Here is a 24,220-nt window from a genome sequence, read left to right as displayed (position 1 = left end):
AGGGCAGTCAGGAGCTTCAGAAAGGAGATGAGTCTCAGCCACATAACTTAACTGGAGTAGTTGACAAGCTAATAATTAACTCAGTAGGAGAAAGATGGCCTTTGACAGAATAGCTTTAACAAATTAAGAATATATACATGAAAATGATGAGGAAAAAAAATAACCATGGAGGTAAGTTCCAGGATATCTACTATACATAAATAGGAATTTTATTAGAGAAAATAAAGCAAAATGAGAAGCAATAATCAAAGATATCTCTCTCTCTATATATATATATATAATATATTATATGTATATATGTATATATATATACATGTATATATATACATATATATATATATATACATGTATATATACATGTATATATAAATATATATATATATGTATATATATACATGTATATATATATAAATATATACATGTATATATATATATAAATATATATATATATAATGTCATGAATCTTAGTATGGAGCAAAGTTGGGAAAGAACAACATGTATTTTCTTTAAAAATTGTTGAAGTTCAGCTCTCTAGTCATGGAAGAAGGAAAAAGCAAAAGTCTACTTCAGATGAGATGTTTTAATATATCATTAGGCAAGTTGAGGTGTCGGCAAGTGTAGAGCATGTGAAGCAAAGTGAAAAACATTTGCAAAGGCACAGGGGTGAGGCTAGAGCTTGGCATAATTAACTGACAACAAGTAACTTAGTGTTCTTATAGTTTAGAAGACATAGTTGGGCATATCGTTACAAAAACAAGAGTATTATAATAAAGGGTGTAATGTGTAATACTAGGGAGATGGCTTTATCTTGTAAGATCTTGGGGAAATATTTAACAATGTAGCATGATCCAATTTTCATACTAGAAAAATCATCATGTATTCTGTAATTTTGGAGTGGAGGCAAATTCAGTATAAAGAAATCAGTGAGGACTGGGCCCTGGTTTATAACAACCGATTTCTTAAATTAGTAGAGGGTATGGATTATAGGGAACAGATTGAAGAGATACTGTTTTGATAGAAATCAGTGAATTTATTAGATGGTAAGGGGAAGGGAGGAGTGTGGGTTTATTATTTAGATGAAAAGGTGAAGAATAATTTCAGTGACTATATATGTAATGCAGTATGAGGTATGGATTGGGGATGTTTTGAAATGGGTGAGATAATTATTTCAGTTTTTGACATGTAAGTAGAGAAATAGAATTGGAATTTTATAGTTTTGTAATTTAAGAGGTAATTCCCAATAGGGGTTATAGCTATGTGGATAATCAGCATATGTGAGATGGTAAGATGTAGAAAGGAAGGTGATCATTCAAGGAGAATTAGCAGAGAGGTGAAAAACAAAAGCAAGCCTAAATTATACCAATATTTAAATAGTTTGAAGAAGAAAAGAAACCAGCCAAACATACTGAGAAATAAAAATTTAAAAGGTAGAAAAATTAGGAATATGATGTTATTGCAGCCAGACAAGAATTGAATTACAAAAATAGGTTGATAATACCAAATTAAGCTTGGAGAACAAATATGACAATGTATAAGTTGCTATTACATAGTGATTTAATAGTCAACTAATAATTGAATGCTAGTTATGGACTAGTAGTTTACTTCGTCTTAGAGATACAGGATAAAGAAAGATTTCTTAAACTTAGTGAGTTATATTGCAAGTGGGGAAGATCAATAATTGTATGTAGCATAAACTCATCAATAAAAAACAAATCAGGACTTAGGAGAGACTTTATTCGAAAGGATTATTGCAAGGGAGGGAAAGGGGCTGGTGCAATAGGGGGAATACTCTAGTTGATCAGTGATCTGCAAACGTCTTTAAGGTTAATCAAAGGTTTTTTCTTTTATTGGGAGGAGTAAATAAGACTGGAAAGAACTGGTGTGGATAAGTAGGATGAAGGAGAGTGGCATGATCTGACTGTAAATCAAAGAATGTTTTACCTTGAGAGTTGCCTATTTCAGGAAGAGCTGTTAAGAGAGGGTTATGTGGTGGCTCAGGCTGAAGGTGGGAAAAGTTCAGAAACCTAGGGGACAGAGAGGATCTTAGCCAAATATTGGTTAGTGGGGACAAAGTAGTTTAATCATTAAAAGGCAAGTGAGAATTTAGAGAGTCTGTGTCAGGGCCGTGTCATAGGTACACTAGAGGGGCATCCATGGATGCTATCTAAGTAATAATATGGAGGAAGGGTGCTTTTTTGGAGTAAACCATTTTCTGAAAGGACTGGGTGAGGAAATTCCTTTACCTTTTCTGTTTTCTAGGATCACAGGGCTCAGGTAAAATTCAACATTGTCAAGTGTGACAAATGAGTTGCTGCACAAGATAATATTATAGAAGGATATTGAACTCAGATCAATGTCAATAAAGTCTTTTTGGAGGAAAGAATTGAATCTCCAAAAGACTAAGATAGTGAGACAAGTAATTGAGAAAGGCAGTCAAGAAACTGGAATGGTACCTGTAAAAAGCATTGAGGTTTGATTTTTATGTAATTTTCAGGGGTATAAGTGGTTGGATATTGCCATTTTGGAAGGTATCTTATGTATGGCGAAGGGAGGTGAGATTGAGGTGAGAAGATACTAAATCAAGGATTTTGTGTGCTTTCAGTGATGTGCCAGTGAAATATATGAAGCAAGGATGCCAAATGATCAGATTTGCATTTTAGAAAGTTCACTCTAGCAATAGTGCTTATTGTGGTTCAAAGGGAGTGGGGGAATGGGGATTATTTCAAATGTCAAGACATTTTTAGTAAGTTAAGTGATAAAGACATGAAGTAAAGCAATGGCAGAGATTAGAAGAAAAGGGAGAAGTCAGGTAGATATTGGGATGTTGAATATATGGGATCTAGCAGCATTTGGGTATAAAGAAGCATAAGAGAAAAGAGAGCTTAGGGTAGTTCCAGGCTTTCTGAGTTAGGTAACTATGGGCACTAGTGCCATTTACTAAAAGCATATAAGAAGGCAGTTCAAAAAGGAAAATTCATGTTTGGGAAAGCTGAATTTAACTGGATATCAGTTTGATCATATTTTTCTATAGCTCTGTAGACAGTTCAGTCCTAGAGCTAGAAATCTGAAAGTCATTAGCACATAGATATATATTGAAGCTATGAATTGGATACAACCATCTAGAGAGTGTGTTCACTTGAGAAAACACAATGAGAGAATCCTTTCAGTGTGAAATTAGACCAATGAATGGATAGGTCTTTAAAAAGTCCAAAGTAAACAGAGTTCTAGGAAAACTAAGAAGAGTGTTATATAGAAGCCAACGGTAGTGTTTCGAGGAGGAATATCCAATCAATGTAAGAAAAGTATCGGGTGCTTTGGTAGAGGTAAAATCCAGTAGATTGAGGTACAAGAAAGGAGAAGGTAGGTACAGCAAATATGGAATTCTGATCCAAGAATTTAGGCTTTTTAAATATATTTTTTAATATTTATTTTTGAGAGAGAGACAGAGTGTGAGTGGGGGAGGGGCAAAAAGAGGGAGAGACACAGAATCGAAGATAGGCTCCAGGCTCGGAGCTGTCACCACAGATCCTGACCTGGGGCTCAAACTCATGAACTGTGAGATCATGACCTGAGCCAAAGTTGGACACTTAACCAACTAAACTACCCAAGCACCCCAAGAATTTAGGCTCTTAATGAAACTTAAATACAAAAGATGGAGGGTTGGGATGTGTATGATTATTTATATGGTTGCATTTTAAAGTTTAATTTATTTTAATTAATTTTTAGTTCATTTGAATTAATGAATTTTAAAGATGGGAGAGGCTACATCATATTAATAGGTAAAGGGATTGTGCCAGTAGAAGATAAGTAATAGTGAAACAGAGATAGGTGGGACTTAACAGCAATGGAGTGCCTGTCTTGGATAGGAAGGGATATACTTCTTGTTTTAAGACTAAGTAGAAGGCACTTCTATTCAGAATACATAGGGATATAGATAAATGGGAGTATAATTAAATTTAAGGAATGGAGGAGGGTTAGTTGATGGAATCAGACCTGATGGCCCTGTTTCATCTGGGAAAGGTATTTAGGGAGTTCTAGGGAAAAGGCTTAAAGAGTATTGAGAAGAGTACAGAATGTTTGCAGTATCTCCTGTTGGGAATGGAAGTGAGCCAGGGCCAAGTAAAACATTTGATAAGTAGCAATGAATATTTGTAAATATAAATTTTAAGTAGCACTAATCTGAAATGTTTTGTGATTTTTTTTTTCCTGGCAGTACATAGCTGATTGAATGTATAGGCAGAAAAGGGGACATAAGTGATTAGGTTGATAATTTTCAGGGTAGGTGCCTTAAAAACGATATAAGTTTTAGGTTTTTAGTATATAATCCTTACATTTAAGACATAAGTAAAGTAGCTTTATTTCTAACTAGTCAAATGATCAATAAGGATATAGGGAGTGTATAATCCGAAATCTAAAATTTTAAATGATCAATAAGGATATAGGGAGTGTATAATCCGAAATCTAAAATTTTGCAGAAACAGAGACCTTAAAGATAATTTCTTTAAAGACAGTATAGAATATTTTTCTTCAGGGGATGAGCTATATCCTAATAAAAGTGTCCAATATTCTAGTTAAGCTGCAACTAAATTTTGAAGTACTGTAAATTATTCTGTGAATCCAACATCTGTCAGTTTCCTATGTGAATCCACAGAATAGTTTTAGACTTTCATTGAATACCTATTCTTGCCACCACCTTTTAAAGACCAACATGATTATAGTAAAAATTTTATACTTATGATATCAGATTGGAAAAAAGAATCTAGAATGGAGACATTTATCATCATGGGTCTTGCATTTTGTATAGAAGATTGAAATTATTTTGTTCTACTAACTCTTGATCTTATGATCTATTGAAATAGATATGAAAATGTATTTATTATTTACTATTATACCTACAAGACACTTGTGAACATTTTAATAGTTTATATTATTAGACTACCAACTTTAAAATATCCCTTGGAAATTCTTACATGAAATATAAATATTAAATGTATTTTCTTTATACAGGGATCAACCTATGGTGATGAAATTAATAATATCAAATATATTGTTTCAAAAATTAATGAAATTCTGGCTCATAATTCACCAGTTTTGATTGTTCAAAGATGGATACGTGGTTTCTTGGTTAGAAAAAAAATGAGGTATGTTTTCTTTACTATTTGAATATTAAAATAAGATAATAAAATCAGTGATAAGTCAATTTTTTAATAATATATATGTTTGTATTCTCTATCAGAATAGTATTTTATTGACTATTAGAACTTGTTTTGAAGAAAATACCATATACTCTGTAGTAATATTATAATATTTAGCATAATAAAAATTGATAATTTTACTTTTTATTTTAAATTTACCATATAAACAGCTAATCAATTGGGTTTTTATTAATCATTGTTGGAGTAATTCTGCTAGTTTTCTTTTTATTAAACTTAAATATTTCAGTCAAAAACATATTAAATTTCTCTCATATAATGGGATGTAATAGAAATATAAGCCATATACTATATAATGGGATACAATAGAAATATAAATCATGAAACATGAAGATTTCATATTTTGAGGGGATGTGAAGATAATTTTTCTGAAACATCTGCTACCACCTCAATCTACATACCCTTTAGTTAGCCCTCTTTTCCTCTCTCTTCATTTCCTGTATTCCTTTCCAATGGCTGGCATTTGCAAACAGAGGAAAACTTTTCTTGCAAACATCTCTCAGCATTTTAATTGGGGAGATCAGATAGGATACTCTACTGTCAACTTATTTGTATTAGTTATGCCAAACATCAAACATACGGAAAAAATAAAGGAACATTCTCATATAGTTTACTCTCCAGATGCTAAATGCAGAGTTCAGAAGACAGAAATGAAATTTGGCCCTGAAAAATAGGCAGGATTAAATAGTTCTTGAGTTGGGCAGTGGGCATGGCCTGAGAAAGCAAAATTAGAAAGTTCCACTGAAATGATATTCAACATTCTCTGGTGAGGCTGAGAGAATGTTCTCCTGCATTAGCCTGAATGTGCTAAATTACAGGGCAATAGCGCCGATAAAGAGGTAAGTATGAGGGACAAGTAGCAAATCTGACCATAACTTCCTTCTTCTGAGGAAGAAGTTCCATTTACTCTTCAAACCAAGTCAAAGAGAGAGTGGGCTCAAAAGTGGGGGCACATAAAATGATTTGGAATAAAAGATGTGGGAAAGTTTTTAGGCAGTTACTGATAGGTACATATTTTTTCTATCTCATGTTCCATTTAAATTTAGTATGCATTTTACATGAAATAAGTGTCTAATGAAAGGGACCTGTCTTTATGCCCCCAGATTGAGTTTTTCTCTCTTAGATCAAGATTTCTTCTAATACTCATGTAGCATGAGATAAAAACCTTGTGCATGGAAACAATTTCTGAAAATTTAGTTTGTGTGAACAGAGTTTGAATGAGCTTTGTGGAAAGAGATTTCAGTAATGGTAATAGATCACAGTGGTTCAAGGCAGACTGATTTTGATTATTTTTCTCTTTAAAATGATGTTCCATTAGTCCCCTTACTTAACTGCTCTGAGCCTGAGTTTCCTCATATGTCGAATGGTAGAGAGCAGGGGCTAAAGGCAGGACTTATTTCACTCTTTGCTTGTGGGAATTAAAATCATGAATATAAAGTATAGCTCAATCTTACTAGCTGCTATATTTTAAATATCATCACTGTTGTTATATCTGTGCTCTCTGCATTATTTGATTCCATGGGAAACATACTCTGTATCTTTTCTTTTTTGATTCTTGCTCCCTTTTAATTACATTTATGACAGCATATGCATAGTAATCTTTCAAAAATATAAATCTGATTTGATTCACCAACTTAAAATCCTTCAGTTGCTCCTAGTTTTTTTTAGGGCAAATGGCTGGGATATTTGCCCCTACAATGTTCATAACATACTGTCATTATCACTAGCACTTACCATGCTATATTGCAGTTGTCTATATAATTATCTATATCTCCAGATGTACTGTACATTCTGAATCTCTAGCATATAACAGAGTGCTTGACATATGTTAGGTGTTCAAAACATACTTTGCACAGTTGATAAATACATAAATAAATGGATTGTGAAAACTAGAATCAGAAAAGTAGGTCTGGATTCATCTATGGGAAAATGAAAACAGAAAGGAAGTGGGAAACATGCAAAGCTACTCTGAGAAGTGCCTATGGATTCCCCCAACCTAAAGGTACAAGTGATTAGTCCTATCATATGTCTATTTCTAGCTATGAGAGGTATCTCACCACAGCCAAATACTTTGCACTTTGCTTGGAAACTGTTCACTTAAACTGCTTGAAATTTTATATACATCCTTGAAATATCATATACTGCCTGAATTTAGAAAACTGTTATGATTAATGCTATTTTAAAGTGATGGTGCTTCTAATAGGGATGATACAGTGCAAAGGAGGTATACTTTTTATTTATTTATTTATTTATTTATTTTTAATTTTAATCCAGTATAATTAACATAAGATATCAGTTTCAGGTGCACAACACAGTGATTCAGTCCTTCCACAAACTACTCAGTGCTCATCATGATAAGTGTACTGTTAATCTCTTGCACTTATTTTACCCATTTATCCACCCAACTTAAGTTCCCTCTGGTAACCATCAGTTTGCTCTGAACAGTTAAGAGTCTGTTTCTTGGTTTGTCTCTCTCTCTCTCTCTCTCTCTCTCTCTCTCTCTCTCTCTCTCTTTTTTGTTCATTTGTTTTGTTTCTTAAATTCCACATATGACTGAAAACATAATGGTATTTGTCTTTCTCTGACTGGCTTATTTCGCTTAGCATTATACCCTCCAGATCCATCCATGCTGCTGTAGAAGGCAAAATTTCATGGCTGAGTAATTGTGTGTGTGTGTTTACGTGTACTTTTTACTTTTATTTTATCCATTCGCCTATCAATAGACACTTTGGCTGCTTCCATAATTTGGCTATTGTAAATAATGATGCAGTAAACATAGGAGTGCATATATATCTTTTCAAATTAGTGTTTTCACACTCAGGGTAAATAGTAGTGTGATTGCTGGATCACGTGTTAATTCTAATTTTAATTTCTAGAAGAACTTCCGTAGTGTTTTCCACAGTGGCTGCACTAGGTTGCATTCCCACCAACAGTACATGAGGGTTCCTTTTTCTCCACATCTTTGCCAATATTTGTTTCTGATGTTTTTGATGTTAGTCATTCTGACAGGTTTGAGGTGATATTTCATTGTAGTTTTGATTTGCATTTCACTGACAATGAGTCATATTGTGTGTCTTTTTATGTGTTTGTTGGCCATCTGTGTGTCTTCTTTGGAGAAATGTCTGTTCATGTCTTCTGCCCATTTTTAATTGAATTATTTGGGGTTTTTTTGGATGATGAATAGTTTAAGTTCTTTATATATTTTGGGTACTACATCTTTACCAGATATGTCACTTGCAAATATCTTCTCCCAATCAGTAGGTTGTCTTTTGGCTTTGTTGATTGTTTGCTTTGGAGAAGATTTTTATTTTGATGAAGTCACAATGGTTTATTTTGCTTTTGTTTCCCTTGCCTCAGAGGACAGATCTAGAAAAATGTTGCTATGGCCAATGTCAGAGACATTACTTCCTATACTCTCTTCTAGGATTTTTATGGTTTCAGGCCTAATATTTAGGTCTTTATGCACTTGGAATTTATTTTTGTGTATGTTATAAGAAAGTGGTCCAGTTTTCCCAACACCATTTGTTGAAGAGACTGTCTTTTTCCCATTGCATATCCTTTTATGCTTTGTTGAATTTTACTTGACCATTTAATTGTGGGTTTATTTCTAGGCTCTCAATTATAACCCACTGATCCCTCTGTCTATTTCTGTGTCAAAACTATACTGTTTTGATGACTACAGCTTTACAGTATATCTTGAAATCTGGGATTGTGATACTTCCAGTGTTGTTCTTTTTCAAGATTGCTCTTTTTCAGGGTCTTTTGTGGTTCTATACAAATTTTAGGGTTGTTTGTTTTAGTTCTGTAAAAAATGCTGTCTGTATTTTGATAGGGATTGCATTAAATCTGTAGACTGCTTTGGGTGGTATGGACATTTTTTTAATATGAAATTTACTGTCAAATTGGGTTTCCATACAACACCCAGTGCTCATCCCAACAGGTGCCCTCCTCAATGCCCATCACCCACTTTCCCCTCCCTCCCACCCCCCATCAACCCTCAGTTTATTCTCAGTTTTTAAGAGTCTCTTATGGTTTGCCTCCCTCCCTCTCTAACTTTTTTTCCCCTTCCTCTCCCCCATGGGTTTCTGTTAAGTTTCTCAGGATCCACATAAGAGTGAAAACATATGGTTTCTGTCTTTCTCTGTATGACTTATTTCACTTAGCATCACACTCTCCAGTTCCAGCCACATTGCTACAAAGAGCCATATTTCATTCCTTCTCATTGCCACGTAGTATTCCATTGTATATATAAACCACAACTTCTTTATCCATTCATCAGTTGGTGGACATTTAGGCTCTCTCCATAATTTGGCTATTGTTGAAAGTGCTGCTATAAACATTGGGGTACAAGTGCCCCTATGCATTAGCACTTCTGTATCCCTTGGGTAACTTCCTAGCAGTGTTTTTGCTGGGTCATAGGGTAGATCTATTTTTAATTTTTTGAGGAACCTCCACACTGTTTTCCAGAGTGGCTGCACCAGTTTGCATTCCCACCAACAGTGCAAGAGGGTTCCTGTTTCTCCACATCCTCTCCAGCATCTGTAGTCTCCTGATTTGTTCATTTTAGTCACTCTGACTGGCGTGAGGTGATATCTGAGTGTGGTTTTGATTTGTATTTCCCTGATGAGGAGTGATGTTGAGCATCTTTTCATGTGGCTGTTGGCCATCTGGATGTCTTCTTTAGAGAAGTGTCTATTCGTGTCTTCTTCCCATTTCTTCACTAGATTATTTGTTTTTTTGGGTGTGGAGTTTGGTGAGTTCTTTATAGTTTGTGGATACTAGCCCTTTGTCTGATACGTCATTTGCAAATATCTTTCCCCATTCCGTCGGTTGACAATATTTGTTTCCCCAATCCATGAGCATGGATTATCTTTACATTTGTTTGTGTCATCTTCAGTTTCTTTCACCAGTATTTTATAGTTTTCAGAGTACAGGTCTTTCACTTCCTTTGTTAAGTTTATTGCTAGATATTTTACTATTTGTGGTGCAGTTGTAAATGGGATTGTTTTCTTAATTTCTCATTCTACTATCACATTGTTAGGGTATAGGAATCCAATGGATTCCTGAATATTGGTTTTGTATCCTGTGACCTTATTGAATTTATTGATCAGTTCTAGTAGGTTTTTGATTGAGTCTTTAGCATTTTCTATATATAGTATCATGTCATCTGTAAAAAAGAGAAAGTTTTACTTCCTCCTTACCAATTTGGTTGGCTTTTGTTGATTTTTCATGTTTGATTGCTGTGGCTAGGACTTCCAGTACTATGCTGAATAAAAGTGGTGAAAGTGGACATCCTTGTCCTGTTCCTGATATTAGGGGGAAATCTCTCAGATTTGCACCCTTCAGTAAGATATTAGCTATGGGTTTTTATTTTATGCCACTTATTATGTTGAGGCATATTTCCTCTGCACCTGCTTTGTTGAGGGTCTTTTTCATGAGTTGATGTCATACTTTGTCAAATGCTTTTTCTGTATCTAGTGAAATGATCATGTGTTTTTTATCCTTTCTCTTGTTGATGTGATTTATCAAATTGACTAAATTGTGAATATTGAACAACTCTTGCATCCTGGGAATAAATCCCATTTGATGGTGTGATTAATTTTTTTCCTAAGGTATTGTTGGATTCAGTTGCTAATATTTTGTTGAGGATTTCCCTGTAGTTCTCTTTTTTGTGATGTTTTTATCTGGCTTTGGTATCAAGGTAATGTTGGTTTCATAGAATGAATTTGGCGATTTTTCTTCCTCTTCTATTTATTGGAATAGTTTGTGAAGAATAGCTATTAACTCTTCTTTACATGTTTAGTAGAATTCACTGGTGAAGTCTTGGACTTTTGTTTGTTGGTAGTTTTCTGATTAGCAGTTCAATTTCATTCTTGGTAATCCTCTTCAAAATTTCTAATTCTTCCTGATTCAGTTTTGGGAAATTGTATGATTCTTAGAATTTATTTATTTCTTCTAGATTGTCCCAATTTGTTGGCATATAATTTTTCATAATTTTCCTTTAAAATCCTTTGTATTTCTATGGTGTCAGTTATTATGTCTCCTCTTTCATTTGTAATTTTGTTTATTTGAATCCTTCTCTCTCTCTCTCTTGCTCACATGAGTCTGGCTAACGTTTATCAATTTTGTCCATCTTTTCAAAGAGTCAGTTCTTAGTTTCATTGATCTGTTCTATTTTTTTTAAGCTTCTATTTCATTTATTTCTGTTCTAATTTTCAATATTTCCTTCTACTTGTTTTCTTTTTCTTTTTCTCTACCTCCTTTAGGTGTAAGATTATGTTGTTTATTTGAGATTTTTCTTTCTATTTGTGGTATTTTATAGTTTCATAGTGTTGTGCTCAGAAAGATACATGGTATGGCTTCAGTCTTTTTGAATAAGTTGAGATTTGTTTTGTAGACTAACATGTGATCTCTTCTGGAGACTGTTCTGGGTGCACTTGGAAAGACTATGTATTCTGCTGTTTTAGGATAGAATGTTCTGAATGTATCTGTTAGATTCATGTGGCCCAATGTGTCATTCAAAGCCACTGAATGATTCTTGTTGATTTTCTATTGGTGATCTATCCATTGATATAAGTGAGGTATTAAAGTCCCCTGCTATTATTGTATTATTATTGATTTCTTCCTTTATGTTTATTATCAGCCCTTTATGTATTTGAGTGCCTGCATGTTGGGTGCATAAATATTTAAATTATTGTATCTTCTTGTTGGATTGTTTCCTTTATGATTATATAGTGTCCTTGTCTCTTGTTACAGCCCTTGATTTAAAGTATATTTTGTCCATTGTATTGCCACTCCAGCTTTCTTTTCACTTCCATTTGTATGATAAATGCTTTTCCATCCCTTCACTTTTAATCTGGCTTTATCTTTGGGCCTGAAATGATATAGTTGGGTCTTGCTTATTTATCCATTCTGTTACCGTATGCCTTTTGATTGATTAGTCCATTTATATTCAAAGTAATTATTGATAGGTATGTAGTTATTGACCTGGTGTTAAATGTTTTATGGTTGTTTTTTGTAGTTCTCTTCTGTTCCTTTGTCTCTTGCTCTCTTTTATAAGTTTATTGGCTTATTTTTAGTGATATACCTGGATTCCTTTAGTGATATACCTGGATGCCTTTCTCTTTATTTATTTTTGTATATCTATGACCATTTTTTGATTTGTGTTTAAAGTTACTATTAGGTAGTGTATATTAAGTTGATGATTGCTTAATTTCAAAACCATTTTAAAAGCACTAAATTTTTACTCCTCCCCCCCTCACTTTTTAGATATATGTTGCCTTACTTTACCTCCTTTTATTTTGTGAATTGCTTGACTGATTTTTATAGATATATTTAATTTTACTGCTTTTGTTGTTCCTACTTTTCTTACTCTTGCTTATGTCGTTCCACTAGAAGAGTCCCCTTTAAAATTTCTTATAAAGCTTGTTTAGTGGTGATGAATTTCTTTAACTTTTGTTTGCCTGGGATACTCTTTATCTCTCTTTCTATTCTAAATGATAGCCTTACTGCATAGAGTATTCTCGGTTGTAGATTTTTTTTTCTTTTAGGATTTTGAATATATCATAACACTCCCTTCTAGCCAGCAAAGTTTCTGCTGAAAAAAAAAATCAGCTTAATAGCTTTGTGGGGTTTCCCTTGTATGTAACTATTTTCTTTTCTCTTGCTGCTTTTAAAATACTCTATTTATCTCTACTCTGCCATTTTAATTACTATGTAGGCACCTCCTTGGGTTGAGTTTGTTGGGGGTTCTCTGTGCTTCCTGGATCTGGATTTTTGTTTCCTTCACCAGATTTGGGATTTTTTCAGCTATTATTTCTTTAAATAAATTTTCTGCCCCTTTTTCTCTCTTTTCTTTTGCTGAGATCCTATAATGTGAAGGTTAATATACTTGATGGTGTTGCTGATTCCCCTTAGTCTGTTTTCATTTAAAAAATTTTTTCCTCTTTTCTGTTCAGCTTGATTGCTTTCATTACTCTGTCCTCAAAGTCACCGATCCCTTTTTCTGGTTCCTCTAGTATTTATTCCATCTAGTGTATTTTTAATTTCAGTTATAGATTTCTTCATTTGTACACTTTTTCCCCCCGTCTGTTGAGGGTCTCACTGAGGTCCTCCACTCTTTTCTCAAGTCCATTGAGTATCTTTATGACCACTACTTTAAATTCTCTATCAAGAATATTGCTTATATCCATTTCATTTAGCTCTTTTGCTATGATTTTGTCCTGTCCTGTTCTTTCATTTGAGACATATTCCTCTGTCTCTTCCTTTTGTCTAACTTTCTATGTGTATTTCTATGTTAGGAAAGTCAACCACATATCCTACATTTGAAAGTAGAGGCCTTATGAAGAAGAGGTCATATAGTGCCCTAGAGTGCAATGTCCACTGTTCACTAGAACTTGGCACTTCAGGGGTGTCTCCTATGTGTATGGTATGCACCCTACTGTTTTGTGTGAGCCACATTTGCCTTCAGTTCAGTCATCTGCAGTGGCTCTCTTTGCCTGTATGGAGCAGGATTTGGTCCTTTGTTGCCTTCAGTTCAGTCATCTTCAATGGCTCTCTTTGCTTGTTTGGAGCAGGATTTGGTCTTATGTTGTTGGAGCCATCTTGTATTTGAATTGAATCAGACCAGGCAATTGCCAGAACTGTGGGAGCATTAAACTGCAGGGCACTTTCCCTGTGTTGTCCCCTGAGAAGCTTTCATTGGTGGGTGGGGCCCAAAGTCAGATTAGATGTCTGTCTCCATCCCACTGCTGGGGCTGCAGTTGAACTGGTGTGTGTTACTTTCTTCCCCTCTCCCTTGGGCAATAGTCACTTTCAGGTGATGCTGATCCCTGTCAGGTTTGTTTGTGCAGTGCTGAGTTGTGGCAGTGCTTTGGGTGCACTCCTGCCAAGGGTATATTGGATGGGGAGGGTCTGCAAGGGAGTGCAAGGATGAAGTATGCAGCGTTAGCAAGGTCTGGGCTAGACTACTCTAGGAGGGGACCTGCAGTCACCTCAGAAAATTCCTGCTGAGGCTGGGCTGGAGACGTGGGTCTGCAGAAGAGCACAGGAGCAGGGCACGCTGTCAGCAAGCTAGGTGAAGAGTGTTTAGGCTGTGCTGGTTCCCACAAATATCCCTGTATCTGGGATGTGGAGTGGGGAAGGGAAGGCTCTGTTTCCAATGGCAGACAGCTGTTATGTGTTGGACATTTGTGTTTAGTTATAACCAAATGATTTTCCTCCCTCTCTGTTTTTATCTTATTTTTCCTTCCCTTCCCTTATGTTTATCTGTTGTTTCTTTAATTCCGTGTATGCGTGAAATCATTTATTTGTCTTTCTGTGACTGACTTCTTTCGCTTAGCGTAATACACTCTAGTTCATCCACATTGTTGCAAATGGCAAGATTTCATTCTTTTTGATTGCTGGGTGCATTGTGTACACACACACATACACACATACCCCACATCTTCTGAATCCATTCATCAGTTGATGCACATTTGGGCTCTTTCCATAAGTTGGCTATTGTTGATAGTGCTGCTGTAAACATTGGGGTGCATGAATCCCTTCAAATCAGCATTTTTGTATCCTTTGGATAAATACCTCGTAGTGCAGTTGCTGGGTCATAGGATAGTTCCATTTTTAATTTTTTGAGGAACCTCCATACTGTTATGCAGAGTGGTTGTACCAGTTTGCATCCCACCAACAGTGCAAAAGTGTCCCCCTTTCTCTGCATCCTTGCTGACATCTGTTTCCTGACTTATTCATTTTAGCCATTCTGACAGGTGTGAGGTGGTATCACATTGTGGTTTTGATTTGTTTTTCCCTGATGATGAGTGATGTTGAGCGTCTTTTTATGTGTCTGTGTCTTCTTTGGAAAAGTGTCTGTTCATGTCTTCTGCCCTTTTCTCCACTGGATTATTTGTTTTTTTTGGGGGGGGGGTTGAGTTTGGTAAGTTCTTTATAGATTTTGGATACTAACCCTTTATCTGATATGTCATTTGGAAATATCTTCTATTCCATTGGTTGCCTTTTAGTTTTGTTGACTGTTTCCTTCACTGTGCAGAAGCTTTTTATTGTGTAAAAGACTCTTAAATACAGAGAACAAACTGAGGGGTGCTGGATCAGAGAAGGGTGGAGGGATGTGTTAAATAGATGATGGACATCATGGAGGGCACATTTAGGGATGAGCATTGGGTATCATATGTAAGAGATAAATCACTGGGTTCTACTCCTGCAACCGAGACTACACTGTGTATCAACTAACTTAAATTAAAAAAAAGAAGAAGAAATGAAATTATGCATGGAAATTTGCACATGTCAAGTTCTATTGTTTAACCTATTCCAAATTCTGTGCTCTTTACTTTTCTATGTTTTCTGAAGAACCCCAGTCTTTTTAGTAGGGAATTGTTTTTGGAAACAAGTATCTGGGAATTGGATATATTCATTGTTACTAGAGTGTCATGTTTCCTAGGCCATTTTGGCAGACAGAATAGGAGATGGTTTATCTTTCACGTCATGAATTCATACTGACACCTCTAATGCTAATCCAAGAAGGGGGTTCTGTACTTCTCTCTACTTTCTATACTTTCCGTACTTTCCTTCCACATGTGACTTTTGGTTGCCAACATTATCAGTAATTTTGCTCATTAGCTTAATTCCAGTAGACACAAACAGTTTAGAATTGCTATACATAAACTACTTTCAACTGAGAACATATTTAATAAAGTTAAAATATATTGAAGATATTTTTGTATTTATTCTGGAGATGTATATTTAAAATAATTGTTGAATAGGTACTTAGTGTTATCATAGTATATTATTAGCTCCTTTTCTAATAATTTTATTTCCTTTCAATTTTAAAATATCTATTTTCATCTTTTATTTCTCCCTTAAGGCATCTTCTGTTTATTATGCTCCTTCTAGTTTAGTTTAGTATGTATTTCTAAAATGAATTTTAACATTCTGGTTCTTTTCTGAATCTTATCATTGTATTTCTAAACTTGTCTACTTCTAGTTTATGTGGTCTTGTATGCCTTTTATCATTTTCTTCATACCTTTTAGTTTATATTTTTTAAAAATAAGACTTTATTTTATTTTGGAGCAGTTTAAGTTACATGTCAATATTAAACAGAAGGTACAGAGATTTCTAATATACTCCCAACCTCTACTCATTTATAGCCTCTCCCATTATAAACATTCCCCATCAGACTGTGGTACCTTTGTTAAAACTGATGAACTTAAATTCACACGTAGTGATACCCCAAAGCCCATAGTTTACATTAGAATATACTCTGTGTTGGGGCGCCTGAGTGGCGCAGTCGGTTGAGCGTCTGACTTCAGCCAGGTCACGATCTCGCGGTCCGTGAGTTCGAGCCCCGTGTCAGGCTCTGGGCTGATGGCTCAGAGCCTGGAGCCTGTTTCCGATTCTGTGTCTCCCTCTCTCTCTGCCCCTTCCCCGTTCATGCTCTGTCTCTCTCTGTCCCAAAAATAAATAAACGTTGAAAAAAATATATAAAAAAAAAGAATATACTCTGTGTTATATATTCTATGGCTTGGACACATGTATAATGGTATGCATTATCATTATTGAATTATATAGTGTATTTTCTCTGCCTCCAAAAATTCTTTTCCTCTTCCTGTTCATTTCTCTTTCCACCTCTAACCCCTGGAAGCCCTGATTTTTTATTGTCTCCATGGATTTGCCTATTCTAGAATATCATATGGTTACAGTCATACAATATATAGACATTTCAAATTGACTTTCACTTAGTAACATGCGTTTAAGGTTTCTCCATGTGTTTTCATGGTTTGATAAACTCATTTACTTTTAGAGCTGAATGATATCCCATTGTCTGTATGTACCTGTTTTTATCCATTCCCCTTCTGAAGAGCATATTGGTTACTTTCAAATTTTTGACAATTATGAATAAAGCTGCTATAAACATCCATGTACAGGTTTTTGTGTGGACCTAAGTTTTCAACACCTTTGGATAAATACCAAGGAACATGATTGCTAGACTGTATGGAAAAATTTATTTAGTTTTATAAGAAACTGCCAAACTCTTTTCCAAAGTGACTGTATCATTTTGAATACCCACCAGCAGCGAATGAGAGTTTCTGGTTCGTTGCTTCCTTGCCACTATTTGGTATTGTCATTGTTTCAGATTTTGGCTATTTTAATAGATGTGTAGTGGTATATCATTGTTATTTTAATTTGCATTCTACTTATTTGCATATGATATCTACTGATTTGATTTACATTTTCATATGTTTATTTTCTAAAGAAAGTGTTTTATTATTATTTTTAAATGTTTATTTATTTTTGAGAGAGAGAGACAGAGCGTGAACAAGGGAGGGACAGAGAGAGAGGGAGACCAGAATCCAAAGCAGGTTCCAGGCTCTAGCTGTCAGTGCAGAGCCTGATGTGGGGCTTGAACCCACCAACCCTGAGATCATGACCTGAGCTAAAGTCAGTTGTTTATCCAATTGAGCCACCCAGGTGTCCCCTATATGTTTATTTTCTATCTGTATACCTTCTTTGGTGAGATGTTACTTAAAGTATCTGACCCTTTTTTAAACTGTATTGTTTTCTTACTGTTGAATTTTAAGAATTCTTTGTTAATTTTGGAAAACAGTTCTTTATTACGTATGTCTTTTGAAAATAGTTTCTCCTAATCTATAGTTTGTCTTCTCATTCTCTTGACTTTGTCTTTTGCAGAGCAGAAGTTTTTAATTTTAAGGAAATCAAGCTTATCAATTTTTTTCTCATAGATTGTGTCTTTGGTGTTGCATCTAAAAAGTCTTTGTCATATCCAAGGTAATCTAGTTTTTCGCCAATGTTATATCTTGTAAGAGTTTTATAGCTTTGCATTTTACATTTATGTCACAGATCCATTTTGATTATTTTCAAGAAAGAAATAATGAGGTTTGTATCTAGATTCATTTATTTATTTCTTGCAAATAGATGTTCCAGCATATTTCTTGATGAGGCTGTGTTTGTTGCGTTGTATTGTCTTTGTTCCTTTGTCAATGACTAGTTGATTCTACTTACATATGTTTATTTCTGAGGTCTCTATTCTGTTCCATTGATCTATTTATCTGTTCTTTTGCTAATACCTCCATGTCTTGATTACTGTAGCTTTTTAGTAATCTTGAAGTTGGGTAATGTCAGTCCTTCAATTTTGTTCTTCCATGTTGTATTACTGAGTCTGGGTTCTTTATGCCTTTCAGTGGAAGCTTTAAGGTCAGTGTGTCGCTATCCACAAAATAATCTACTGGGATTTTGATTGACTTGCATTGAATCTATAGATAAATTGGGAAGAACTAAAATCTTGACAATAGTGACTCTTCCTTTCTATGAAACATTAAATCTCTCATTTATTTAATTCTTCTTTGATTTTGTTCATCAGAATTTTGTATGTAGTTTTCCTCAAATACATATTCAAATACATATTCCTTATACATATTTATTAGATTTGAACCTAAATACTTAATTTTCAGGGGTGCTAATATATGGTATTATGTTTTGCTCTTTCATTCTTGGTACATCAGAAAGTGATTGAATTTTGTGCATTAACCTTGTATTTTTCAACCTTGCTATAATTGCTATTTAGTGCCTGGAGGGTTTTTTGTTTGTTTGTTTTTTTATTTGTTTGTTTATTTGTCAGTTTTTTTTTTTAGATTTTCTATGTAGACAATCATTCGCAAAGAAAGGCAATTTTTTCCTTTTCATTCTATATACCTTCAATATTCTTTTCTTGTCTTGTTGTATTAGCTAGAACTTCCAGTACAGATGTTGAAAAGGAGTGGTGAGAGGTCATCCTTACCTTAGACCTCATCTTAGAGAGAAAGCTTCTAGTTTTGCATTTTTAAGTATGATATCAGCGGTAAAGGTTTTTGGTAGATATTATTTATTTATTTTTTATTTATTTACTTATTTTTATGTTTTATTTATTTTTGAGATAGAGAGAGAGACAGACAGACAGACAGAGAGAGCTCAAGCAGGAGAGGGCAAGAGAGAGGGAGACACAGAATCTAAAGCAGGCTCCAGGCTCTGAGCTGTCAGCACAGAGCCCGATGTGGGGCTTGAACTCATGAACTGTGAGATCATGACCTAAGCTGAAGTCAGACACTTAACCTATTGAGCCACCCAGGTGTCCCAATGGTAGATACTATTTTTAACATGTTGAGGGAATTCTCCTTTATTCCTATCTTTCTGAGAATTTTTATCATGAAGAGGTATTGAATTTTGTTAAATGTTTTTTCTGCATCTATTGATTAGGATCATCTGATTGTTTCCTTCCCTCCCTCCTTTCTTCCCTTCCTCCTTTCTCCCTCCCTCCCTTTCTTTCTTTCTTTCTTTCTTTCTTTCTTTCTTTCTTTCTTTCTTTCTTTCTTTCCCTGTTTATTTAATGGATTTAATGAATTGATTTTTGAATGTTTAACCAGCCTTGCATACCAGGGATAAATCCATTTGTGTAGTAGTGTATGATTCCTTTTATATATTGTTGGACTTGATTTGCTAGTATTTCATTTAAAATGTTTACATCTATGTTTCTGCATGATATTGGTCTGTGGCTTTTTCTTGTATGTCTTTGTCTACTTTTCATATTAGTGCAGCTGGCTTTATAGAAGAGTTAGGGAGACTGTTCCTATCCACTAGAAGAAATTGTAGAGAATTCATATAATTTATTTTTCTTTTTTTTTATTTATTCATTTTGAGTAAGAGAGAGCACACACTATCTGGGGAAGGGCAGAGAGAAGGGAGAGAGAGAATTCCAAGCAAGCTCCATGTTGTCAGTATGAAACCTGACCTGGGGGGGCTTGAATCTGAGCCAAAATCAATAGTCTCTCTCTTAACCAACTGAGTCATCTGGGTGACCCTCCTCTAATTTTCATTTCTTTTCCTTCTTTCTTTCTTTTCCTTTCATTCATTCTACTTTGAGTTTAATTTGCCTTTTTTTTTCTAGTTTCATAAGGTGGAAGCTGAGATTACTGCTTTTTTGCTTTTTGTTCTTTTTTAACATATGCTGCCAATGCTATACATTTCACTCTAAGTACTACTATCACTGCATTCCACAAATTTTGATAAGTTGTGTTTTCATTTTTAGTTCAAAATATCTTAAAATTTCCCTGAAGATTTCTTCTCTGACCCTTACATTATTTAAAAGTATGTCATTTCTCTCCCTGTATCTTGAAAATTTCCAGGTATCTTTCTGTTAATTAAAAAAAAAATTAAGTTTATTTATTTTGAGAGAGAGAGAGAGCGAGTGGGGAGGGATAGAGACAGTCTCCACACTGTCAGCACATAGCCTGATGGCAGGGCAAAAAATTAAGTTTATTTATTTTGAGAGAGAGAGAGAGCGAGTGGGGAGGGATAGAGAGAAAGGAAAATAAAGAATTCCAAGCAGTCTCCACACTGTCAGCACAGAGCCTGATGGCAGGGCTAGAATTCACAAACCACGAGTTCATGACCTGAGCTGAAACCAAGAGTTGGAAGCTTAACCTACTGAGCTACCCAGGTGACCTATCTTTCTATTATTAATGTCTAATTTCATTATTTTGTGATCTGAGACAGACATTGTATGATTTATTTGTTTTAAGTTTGTTAAGGTATGTTTTTGAACCAGAATAGACCAGAATGTGGTCTAGTTGAATAGACCAGAAATGTGGTCTAGGTGAATGTCTGATGTGAGCCTAAATAAATATGTATTCTACTCTCAGTTTATATCTTGTTGATTGATGGTGCCATTTAGTTCAGCTATATTTGTACTGATTTTCTGCCTGTTGTAGCTGTCCATTTCTGATAGAGAGTTGTCCCCCTATGATAGTGGACTAATCTGTTTCCCTTTGCAATTCTATTAGTTTTTGCCTCACTTAGTTTCATATGCTCATTAGGCACATACATGTTAAGCACTGTGATATCTTCTTGGAAATTTTACCCCTTTATTATTATGCAATACCCTGACAACTTTCCTTGCTTGGAATTCCTTTTTTGGAAGTTAATATAGCTACTCCTGCTTTCTTTTAATTAGTGTTAGTAAGGTACAAATTTCTCTAGTACTCTACTTTTAATCTATTATATTTTAGACAACATATAGTTGTGTTTTTTTAATACACTCTGACAATATCTGTCTTTTAAATTTGTGCATTTAGACTATTGACATTTATAGTGATTATTGATACACCTAGATTAATTTATTACCATACTTATTACTTTTTTCTGTTTGTTGTCATTGTTCTTTGTTCCTATTTTGTTTTTTACTCTTTTTCTGCCTGTTGTAGTTTTAATTATTTTCTGTTATTTCATTTTCTCTTCTTTCTTAGCATATGAGTTATACTCCTTCCTTTTTAAAATTTTTTGTTGACTTTTTTTAAGGTTTGCCCTAGAGTTTGCAATATACATTTGCAGATAACCCAAGCCCACTTTCATTTTTTTAAAATTATTTTTATTATTATTTTTAAAATTTATATCCAAGCTAGTTAACATATATCGTAATAATGATTTCAGGAACAGAATTTTAGTGATTCATCACTTACCTATAATGCCTACTGCTCATCCCAACATCCCAAGGGATTAATGCTCCTTGCCAATTTAACCCTTCTCCCTACCCAAAACCCCTCCAGCAACCCTCAGTTTGTTTTCTGTATTTAAGAGTCTCTTATGGTTTGTCTCCCTCCCTGTTTTTATTTTATTTTTCTTCCCTTCCTTTGTTCATATGTTTTGTATCTTAAATTCCACATATGAGTTAAGTCATATGATATTTGTCTTTCTCTGACTGACTGATTTCGTTTAGCAGAATACACTCTAGTTCCAATCATGTTTTTGCAAATCAAACCCATTTTCAAATGATACTGTAGTACTTCACAGGTAGTGTTAGTACCTTATAATACCTTATGATAACAAAACAATCCTAATTCCTTCCTCCTGTCCCTTGTATCATTTCTTTCATTTTACCCATATATAAAGCATACATTAGATATATATCTATATACATATATATAATTTGTGTGTGTGCACATATAAATATCTACATAATTGAATATATTATTGGTATTATTTTGAACAAAATGTTGTCTGAAATGTTATCTGTTAGATCAATTAAGAATAAGAAAAATAAAGGTTTTTTTTAAAAAAATACAAATAAAAGTTTAATTTTAGCTTAATTTATTCCTTCATTGGTGCTCTTCATTAATTTTTATAGGTCCAAGGTAATGACCTATTTTATTTTTCTTCTTTCTAAAGAACCTGTTTTAACATTTGTTGCAAAGCAGGTACTAGCAACAAATTTCCTCAGTTTTTGTTTGTCTGAAAAAGTATTTTTCCTTCACCTTGAAGGGTAATTTCATAGTGAATAGAATTCTGGGTTGGTGTTTTCCTTCTTTCTTTCTTTCTTTCTTTCTTTCTTTCTTTCTTTCTTCTTCCAATAGTAAACATTTTACTTCATTTTCTTCTTGCATAATTTTTGTGTAAAAGACCATATATAATTCTTATCTTTTTACATCTATCAAGACTATTTGCTTTGGGGCACCTTAGTGGCTCAGTCGGTTAAGCATCCTGCTTCGGCTTAGGTCATGATCTCCCGATTTGCGAGTTCAAGCCCTGTTTTCAAATTTGAGCCATTTTGGAGTTCAAGCCCTGCATGGGTTCTCTCCTGTCAGCAGGAGCCCTTGGATCCTCTGTCCCTTCTTTCTACCCGGATCAGCTGAATCAACCCTGTGATCAATAGGGTGACAGATGTACAAGCATATCAAGCCAAAAAAGACCCCAAGTAGTCAAACATTCTTGAAAAATAGAGTTGGAGGTATCATAATCCAGACTTCAAGTTATACTACAAAGCTGTAGTAATCAAAAAAGTGTGGTACGGGCACAAAAACAGACACCTAAATCAATGGAACAGAAGACACAGAAATGAGCCCAGAACTATATGGTCAATTAATCTTTGACAGAGCAGGAAAGAATATGCAATGGGAAAAATACAGTGTCTTCAACAAATGCTGTTGACAATATTGTACATCTACATAAAAATAAAAGATGAAACTGGATCACTTCCTTACATCATACACAAAAATAAATTGAAAGTAGATTAAAGACCTAAATGTGAGACCTGTATCGATAAAACATCCTAGAAGCAAGCTCAGGTAGTATTGTCTCTAACATTGGCCTTAGCAACATTTTTCTAGATATGTCTTCTGCGTCAAGGGAAACAAAAGCAAAAATAAACTATTGGGGCTTCATCAAATAAAAATCTTCTGCACAACAAAACAATCAACAAAACTGAAAAACAACCTACGAAATGGGAGAAGATATTTGCACATGACATATTCAATAAAGTTTCAGGTAAAGAAGATGTTATATAAATGTAAAATGAATATTATTCAGCTAAAAAGAACAAAATCTTGCCATTTGAAACAACGTGGATGGGAGCTAAAGAGTATTATGCTAAGTAAAATAAGTCAGAGAAAGATAAATACCATATGATTTCACTCATATGTGGAATTTAAGAAACAAAACAAATGAACAAAGGAAAAAAAATAAAGAGGAGCGACACCAAGAAACAGACTCTTAACCATAGAGAACAGACTGATGGATACCACAGCCACGGAGAGGGGAGAATGTGTGAAGTAGCTAACAGGGATTAAAAAGTACACTTATCATGAGGAACACTGAACAAGGTATAGAATTGTTGAATCACTGTATTGTATACCTGAAACTAATATAACACTGTATGTTTACTGGAATTAAATTTAAAAAATTAAAGAAATTTAGTTGGTAATTACTCAAATATAGAGAAATATTTAATATGTTTTACTTAGAATTGAAAAGACAGCCAAGGATCATTAGATGTTGATTAATGCCTCTGTAACTGTAGATTAAAACAAACAAAATAAAGGAATGCAGGTTAAGAGAGAGTTTGGGGAGATTTTTTCCCTCTAATACTTGCAATATACTTTTGTTGGGCATGTAATTTTAGGCTGGTAGATATTTTCTATTGATTCATTGAATGTATTTTTATCTTTTTTGGCTT

The 24,220-nt window shown here is 34.3% G+C and overlaps 1 protein-coding gene across 1 annotated transcript in view; it reads left to right on the top strand.

The window, feature by feature from the left end:
* The window catches only part of LRRIQ3 (leucine rich repeats and IQ motif containing 3), a 221,685-nt gene that overhangs the window by 50,666 nt on the left and 146,799 nt on the right, over positions 1-24,220 (top strand). Inside the window, exon 4 of the mRNA XM_043575276.1 lies at positions 5,008-5,141. Within this exon, the coding sequence (XP_043431211.1) occupies positions 5,008-5,141 (134 nt within the window). The remainder of the gene's footprint in view (positions 1-5,007; positions 5,142-24,220) is intronic.

Source organism: Prionailurus bengalensis, chromosome C1, assembly GCF_016509475.1.
Source record: "Prionailurus bengalensis isolate Pbe53 chromosome C1, Fcat_Pben_1.1_paternal_pri, whole genome shotgun sequence".
In the NCBI taxonomy this organism is placed as follows: Eukaryota; Metazoa; Chordata; class Mammalia; order Carnivora; family Felidae; genus Prionailurus; species Prionailurus bengalensis.
Note: the sequence above shows the minus strand (reverse complement) of the source record. Positions and strands in the feature narration are given on the sequence as shown.